The sequence below is a fragment of the Contarinia nasturtii genome, unplaced genomic scaffold (assembly GCF_009176525.2).
Source record: "Contarinia nasturtii isolate CC-2019 unplaced genomic scaffold, AAFC_CNas_1.1 Cnas_scaffold_129, whole genome shotgun sequence".
Lineage (NCBI taxonomy): Eukaryota > Metazoa > Arthropoda > Insecta > Diptera > Cecidomyiidae > Contarinia > Contarinia nasturtii.
The window spans coordinates 13,368,392-13,376,717 of record NW_022197486.1 but is presented as its reverse complement, the minus strand read 5'-3'; the positions used below and the strand labels follow the sequence as shown (position 1 = coordinate 13,376,717).

At 33.8% G+C, this 8,326-nt stretch overlaps 1 protein-coding gene across 2 annotated transcripts in view; it reads left to right on the top strand.

Annotated features, from left to right (window-relative positions):
- Positions 1 to 7,390, top strand: part of LOC116342035 (uncharacterized protein DDB_G0283357) — a 26,486-nt gene extending 19,096 nt beyond the window's left edge. For both annotated transcript variants that reach the window (XM_031769510.1, XM_031769517.1), the window contains exons 4-8: positions 3,818 to 3,880; positions 4,272 to 4,473; positions 4,681 to 4,803; positions 4,972 to 5,238; positions 5,375 to 7,390. In XM_031769510.1, the coding sequence (XP_031625370.1) occupies positions 3,818 to 3,880; positions 4,272 to 4,473; positions 4,681 to 4,803; positions 4,972 to 5,238; positions 5,375 to 7,284 (2,565 nt within the window). In that variant the 3' untranslated portion in view covers positions 7,285 to 7,390. The remainder of the gene's footprint in view (positions 1 to 3,817; positions 3,881 to 4,271; positions 4,474 to 4,680; positions 4,804 to 4,971; positions 5,239 to 5,374) is intronic.
- The last annotated feature ends 936 nt before the right edge of the window (positions 7,391 to 8,326 follow it).

The window sequence follows — 8,326 nt, the reverse complement described above, 5'->3', positions numbered from 1 at the left end:
ATAAGCTACAAGAAACACGTTTTTATTGCAGCTCTGCTGTTGCTACAATAATTTGCGGAAAAACCGCCTCCACTTTTTCTGTGAGTACTATCACTCTTTAGCGCGCAGTTTTTGTCGCTATTTATCTTGCACTTCAATTCACAAGAACAAAAAAACGTGTTCGACCGAAATTGAAATGACAACCATTAGTGTTATTTGCATTTTACAAAGAACCCTAATGACCTAGCTCTTGAAATATAAACCGACCATCTTTTTGCTATTTCTTTCACTTGGTATTGTGTGAAAATCGAATTATAGATGCATCAAAATGAACGGAAAAAAAACATCAACATTGAGATACAGAATGCAGCGTAGTTTACATTTTTTATGAACAAAATAGAAAAAAATGCTAATCCGTCTTTGTAGAATGTATAATACTCCATTATTTATGTTGAACGATGAATGAGAAAATGTATTCTCCTTCTATTCATTGTGAAAAAAAAATCTATTTCATATTTCAAGTAAGAAAAAAGCACATGGCATATAATAACAGATGATGTAAGTGTGTCTTGATTCTGTCTACCTGGTGCGAAAATTTATCTATCAAGTCGTTTTTTTTTTGTATAATAATTCGGTCAATTTAATGCCAAAAATACATCGTATCGGATATGTGAAATCGACAAAAAATGAAGAAAAATAGAAATGGAAATGATGCCGAAATTGAAAAAACAGTTGAAGTTGCAGAAGTAAGCACATTCAAAAAAAATTCTATACATATGGCACAATATAAATCGCATTTTCTGCTCTCTAGTATAATTCGATATGCGCATTTTGCCTGTTTTAGACTCTAATGCCATACGGCCGCATACAAAAATTGTAAGTGGAACAACACAAAGCCAATAATCATAGATACGAATCGTTTGTTTATCGAAATGAATGAATTGTCAGTATATTTATGGATATAAGCTTTAATATGCGAATATATTTGTGTGCGGCGATGGCGTGAATTCATGTCAATTTATCAAATTCAGTCCATATTTTTATTCCATTCAATCGAATTTCGTATTGTTTGTTTCCGCTTTTATTTTGATGGCAATTTTCCGAAAATTTTCATTCACTTATTCGATACCAAATATATGGATGGCAATTTTGTCTTTTATTTCCATCGGCTATCAATTTTAGATGAAACCATTTTAATAGGCATTATATGAAAATATATCGTACATGGTTGCTACGATCTATTGGTTATTGGTAATCTTAAAATTTACGCGTTAGCATTAATCGCTTCAGAAAACCAACAAATACACATTTACCATACACGCGAAGGCATACTAATACAGATTGAACACGTTCGTATAGATTGTTTGTATTTTGATTTGGTTGTGAGATTCATTAAAACTTTTTTCATTATTATATATTTGTTGATGATAAAAAAAAACGCCAGATACTCCAGAATATTGAACTGTAAAGCAATCATTTCCATTGGATAGTTGGATATTATTATTGGATATGCCAGTCTCTTTGTATGTGTTTGCTAAGTTCTGAATCACATTTTTATGACAGGCGTTATAATATTCATTTTTTTCGATGTCTTTGTGTTTACTAAGTAAACTTTACTTTTCGATGGATAGAAAAAAATTGTGATGTACAGAGCAATAAGAGAAATAAAAACCAATACCGTTAGTATTTTAGCGCACTTTTTATGAGAAAAAGTTTTCCTCCGCAGGGCACTCTCAACGGAGCGAAATTCACTAAAAATTACCCATATTTCGGAACATCGATACATTGTCTCTACTTCACTTATCTCTGTGTCTCCGTCTGTATTTCTCTCTTCTGTATTTTATCAAGATTATTATTATTACTTTTTTTGTTTTCATGGATGCGATATGGTGAATTGGTGATATCGAATGACAAAATATAGACGACATACACCAAGTATTATTCTCTTTATTTATTTATTTTTTTGAATATATGTGCATTAGTTATTCATATGACCTTCACTTTGATTTTTGTCAATTTTTACTGTTGAATATCATTCATTTTCTTTTGCTGACAATATTATAAAAAAACACTTTTTATTTCCTTTGAAATTGAATTTTCAATGTTGCTTTCACTTTTACGTCCACACATCTACAAATATCACTTAACCCATAATATCTTCGACGTCAAGAATATGAATACAATTCATTCGACGCACTGTGCCAAAATCAACATTTATTTCGAGAATGATTTTTCTATTGATATGATACAAATGAAAGTGAATTTCCATCGAGTAAATTTTCGTGGAAGAAGCTTTTATTTGCTTCCTTTGTGTCCGCCCATCCATTAAGTAGACATACATTTAATGGCATTGACACCGAAAAGTATACACCATACGATAACAAATTTAATGTTGATTTTTCGTCGACGCGATTAGTTTCGATAAGTTTCTTTGGTGATTTTAAATACAAATCGCAAACAACTATTTAAATTGAATTGCCGGTGGATATTATCATGTGGATTTAATCCACAGAATCATATTAAATTTGGAATAAAATTGTTCACGAATAAAAAAACGAGCCAGTAAGCCGAAGAAAAATATTTGCAATTGTATTGATATTGAATTTTTCCTCTTTTTTTTTGCATATATTTTTTTTCTACGACTGCTTGGCTCACTTCTTTCATAATGAACTTTTTATTTTTATCGTTCGTTCACTCTTTGCATAAAGCATCGAGCAAATAAAGTGGAGAGTGTGTTTAACATTCAACCAAGGCAAATCTCATTCACTAAATGCAATTATGGCCAAATTAGAATGGTTGCATTACCGATTATACAGGCTACTATTTACTAAACTTTTTTTCCATTCGACTTACAAATCAAATACATTACACATACACAAAATGATAACAAAATGAATGAATGTAGATAAGAAAATTCGTTAACGATGGGAAAAATGAGACTTTCATGAGAACGGTAAATATTCATTTAAGCAAAGTGCTTTTTATTTCTTCTCTACACTTTCCTCCTCTTCTTTTTTTTCTTCAATTTTCGATTTCCATTGTTGTTGTTGCGGTTGTTGTATTTGTGCGTGCGTAATTGTGCGCTCGCGTTTTGCAAGCTCGTATTCGGTTGGTTTTTGGTGGTTTTCCATTTACTAAATGGACGTTACGTTCATTTACGACACATTAAATTCATTCGAACCGATTTTCGCTAGAAAATAGATGAACACTCTTCCACGCAAAACCACGGAATAAAACTTGTGTATTACCATTGATTTTGCACTTAAAGTTGATGGAGTTGTTGCGTGAACCATCGAACACGATTTTTTCTCTATATAGAGATATCTCTCTTTATTTCGCTTTTTTTTTCTTGGTTGTCGTTGTCGTCGTCATTGGTTTTTGTGCACAACGATAAAATGCATGAGCATTATGGTACTCATGCAAACACACAAATAAAATATAAATGACAATATAATAGAGTATATTCCGGAGTATGAAAACCACAAACGTATTTTTCTAGTGGATTCCATGAATTCCAACATTTTATGGATTTGGATGGGAATCTTAAACAGAGAAAACCCATCAACCCTTTTCATGGCGGTCCCCCTCAACCTTTCTCTATTTTACTCACTCATATTACAGCAGTCTCGATACTTGATTGAGGCATTAAACGAATTTATCGACTCCATAAAATTTTCTGCCATTGATCAACACAAAACAGGAGAGGAAAATCAGACAAAAAAAAGAACAACAACAACAACCGAATTTACATCGTGATAACATCATTATTTATAGGATTTTAAGTAGAAAAATTAAAAAAGATAAATTTATGAATAATTTTTATTTTGAATAATTACAGTTGATGTTGACCGGTCTGTGTATCATAAGCTTAGCTAGACGACGGAATCGCTATAGTTATTTAGTAAGTGTTCCAAGTTTATCATATATTTTGCATGTATCTAAGTTTTCGTTCCACCGCATTGAGATTTGCATCGCTTGAAATTCGATGAATTTGTATATAATCGCGAAGGCTAATTTAAAAAAGAGCACCAAATTACAATAGAGCGCATAAAATGAAAAATCGCTGGCAATAGAGTTGACGAAAAGAAAAGGGATTATAGTGTTCTTGGTCCTTGGATGAGCGGCGTGATCGAACACGTCGCTCTCGTATTGCTCACTCTATTTTTGGAATTCGCATATAAATTATGTGACACACTCTTATTTCAGTTTGCGTCATTGCAACGGGCTCTGCGCATTTTTTTAATCTTATTTTTTTTTCATGTTATTTCTTTGCGTTTGTGAAATTGAAATAGATCAAATTATCTGGAGCATGTGGCTTATCGTCGGCGTTAACGTGCGCTTTGGTTACTGTTACAACAACAGTTATACATATGAGCCGTTTGCAAGCATTAAGAGAATGCGAATACACGCGAAAAACACGGACGTGTACGTGTTATTCGGTTGAAACGCACACAATGCAGGATGAAAGCGGAAACATTGGCGCAAATGATGAAAGTAAGTATCATTCTCTTTCTATCTCATTTTCACAATTATACGACTAATTAAAAATGTAACAAAACATGTACATTTTTCCTTTAATTTGTAACAAAATTCTCTCGTTCGGAATTATCTCTCCTCTCTCTCTGTCTTCATTGTCGTTCTTTTCACTCTGTCTCCATTAATGTTTTTATCTGTTGTTTTTGACAATTTCATTTCTTTTAGTTGGCTATCGATTCGTATTTGATTCGGCTGATGAATGCAGCGTGGTGCATAATGCACTTTACAGTTGTTTGCGTGCTATTTTTGGCATTTCAGTGGCTGGTGTTTTGGTTGCCGTTTTTAGCTGTGAGTATTCAATTTGTCGTAATACAATTTTTTCCATAATGTATATGAAAGCCGAAGATTGAATTTAAATGACAGTTTTTTTTAACGGTTTAAATCAAAATAATTGATTTTGACTGACACTATAATCTTCTTTAAAAAAAAACAATCAATTGCATTTTTTTGTGTTAGGCATGCTGGTGTATCAATTGTTGAGTCATGAACGAAAGAAAATGATTTGGGAGCAATTGGAATTGCGAAGAAGGCAAGCATATGGCAGACAAAGTCCGCCGGGATGGCCATTGGGTAATGGTCCATCCATAATTGGAACACCACGAAATGGCCCATGCAGATGTTGTGAACAATGTCATTCACATCGAAATATGATGCAATCGAGTTACTCATGGGATAGCGATAATCGGTTTTGGTCACCACCACCAAATGGCTATTATTCACAAGGTAATCTAGCTTCTTTTTTTTTAAAACCAAACTACTCCCTTGGACAATCAAACTGTTATCATTATATGTTTGAAATTAAATAGCCATTTTAAATCGTTTCAATTATGTGTGTGTTTTTTCATAAACATAAATACAGGAACCGATGACCATATGATTGTATCACGTATGGTGAATCAAAATTCAATGCAAAGCGGACAACGGCCGGGTGGTTGGAGTTGGCCACGTTTTCCATGGTCGCAACGAAGTGACAACCAACGTTTTCGTCAAACGCCATCCAGCCCAGATTCACAATATGGATTTTCAACGAATATGTCACGTCTCGATAATACAAACATGTTGCAAAGCTATACATTAATAAATAATCCACATCACTTTGGTATATGGGGCCCACCGCCACCATATTCCGATCCAAATAGTCCAAGTCGTCGTAATCGATACCTATACAATCAATGTCAACAAATCACTGAACATTCGGGTGTTGTTATCCAACCAATTTCAGCGGCAACGCATCAATCGAATCTAAATAGTATTGATTGTACACCAATAATCAGTGAACAACAGCATCATCATTCGATTGAACAAATTTGTGCAACGCCAACACATTCAAATCATCGCATAAAAAATCGATTAAATACATTCAAAGCAAAAGAATCGACGGCCGATTCAGCAACACTATCGGACAGTGATACGCAACAACGTGATTCAACACATTCAAATACGTTGCCATTTCGAAAGGCGCGCAAAAAAATTGAAAATGGTGCCAATAGTATTGGCGCAAATCAATCAACATCACGTGTTAATGTTCAAAATATATTTAGTTCAACACAAAATATGTCATCGATTAGTGGTCGTTTAGATAATAGCACACGTCAACATGATAATATTCCAAGTTGTTCATCAAATTTTATGCACGCAAAGGTATCGAAAACACCATCAAATGGGATTGGTGTCGAAAATTCAGGCTATCAATCGCTGGAAGAGATTATAATTACATCAGCACCATCCGGAAATTATTCGAATATTGTTGTTGTTGATAATGAAACGGCCCAACAGCAAACAATTAATACCAACAATCGCGAAATATTTACACGATCACGAATGCAATTTCCGAATCGTGATTTCGAAAAATTGACCACATTAAATGCGAATATTCAACAACATTATTCGACAACATCGCCACGTAGTCACAGTAACAGTAGCCATTCGTTGCCAAAAGATTTAACACGATACAGCATTTGTTCGGCCGAATCGGGAAAAACTGAATACACCGACATTTCGCCAATGACACCATCAACGCCCTACACAAATGATGACACAAATGCGATCGCCTTAGCCTTTCAACGGGAAATGAAACAGCAACACCACCAACAACAACAACAACAGCATCATCAACAGCAACACCAGCCACCAAGGGCATTCAAAGATCATTCAGAAGCAAGTGGCTCGAGCAGCATGTCATACGGTTCACGATACAATATTGAAAGTCATAAGCGAGACGTATCTAACAATATCAGATCGAAAAATGTTCCCGACATTCACATGCGATCAACAATGCAACAGCAAAAACAACAACAACAACAACAACAATACCATTCAAATCATTTATTATCAACAGAAAATGGATCATCTCTGGATAATTTGGATAATACATCGAACAGTATGTATCAAAAGTTTGAGCATAGAAGTGTCTATCAGCGACCAACATACTCCTTTGCTAGTGCACACAGTACACCAGGTCATAGTCATAATAGCAACGATTCAAACACAACAACCACTGGAAACAATATAAAACATAATGTATCGACAACAACACCGAAGAAACATCGCAATATTTATGCAACTAATTCACTTGGATCGTCATCAGCGACTTTATCGAATGGTATTGGTGACATTGATTTGGTACGTTTGAATATGCGAAAAGAAGTCAAAGTGGATGAAATGATCGGTGTTGTCAAAGATGATCGTAAATCGTATAATAGTCATGGAAAAAATACGCTAAAGAGCGAAACAGATTGGTCAGATCATAATAGTGATCGGCGTTTGTGAAATGAAGTTTTTGTTTAGGCCAATTTTTTTTAAAATTAAAACAAATTTATTATCTTTTTTAAATTGAAGTAAACAAAAACAATTCCTGAAATGAAATCACTTGAAAATCGCCTAAAAATTGTGATAAAATGAAAGTTTGAATGAAACAGAAAATTTACGCATTTGAAATGAAAACATAGAGAAATAACGTGATTTTTTTTTAATTCTATGAATCCGTCTTTTTTATAAATTGTCCAAAGAAACAAAAAAGCCAATCCGTGGTTCGATTTTAGTTCGAGGTTTTTTTAAAAAAAAAAACGAAGTTATATGTGAATGAAATGTTCATTCTAACAATTCGAGCCCATAAAAGTTGACCAAATAAAAATAATTATAAACTTAAATGGAAAAAGGAAGGAAATAATAATGAAGAAGCCCAACAAGAGTTGATAAGCTTTATGAGCCGAATAAGAAGCCACAAGAGACGGATATTTTTTTGCAACGAAGTTGAAGATGCAAAATAAGATGTATTTAGATTAAGTTGATGGTGGAAAGGCTAATATGTTTTTTTTGTAAGATCCAACCACTAAGTGAATAGTTTTTCAGTTATTCTGTTTGTGAACGCGCACACCATACTGAATAAAGTTATATACATTTCATAGGAGCAAAAAAACTGAGTTTGCCCACAATCTTGTTATGATTATGAGAAGATTTGCACACGTACATTGCTTTGACAATAATGATGAGGAATGAATGGAGACAACCAGAAAGGAGATTTATAAAATGTAAATTAAAGCAAATGGTAATGATTTATGACATTTTCAAGATAAGTAAGCGTTGATAAAAGAGGAAAAACAAAATATACAAATGCAAAATGTTTGGTTGTAGTCAGTGGCGTGAAAATAGGTTAATTGCATGGCGCCAACACACACACACACACACACACACACGCGCGTCAAGTATGATAAAAGTTTCCAATTATTACAATGGTCATACTGTTCGCCCTCTTGCGCTCTGCTAATTTCATTTAAGTTAGTATGCTCTCTTTCTTGTTCAAGCAAATGTA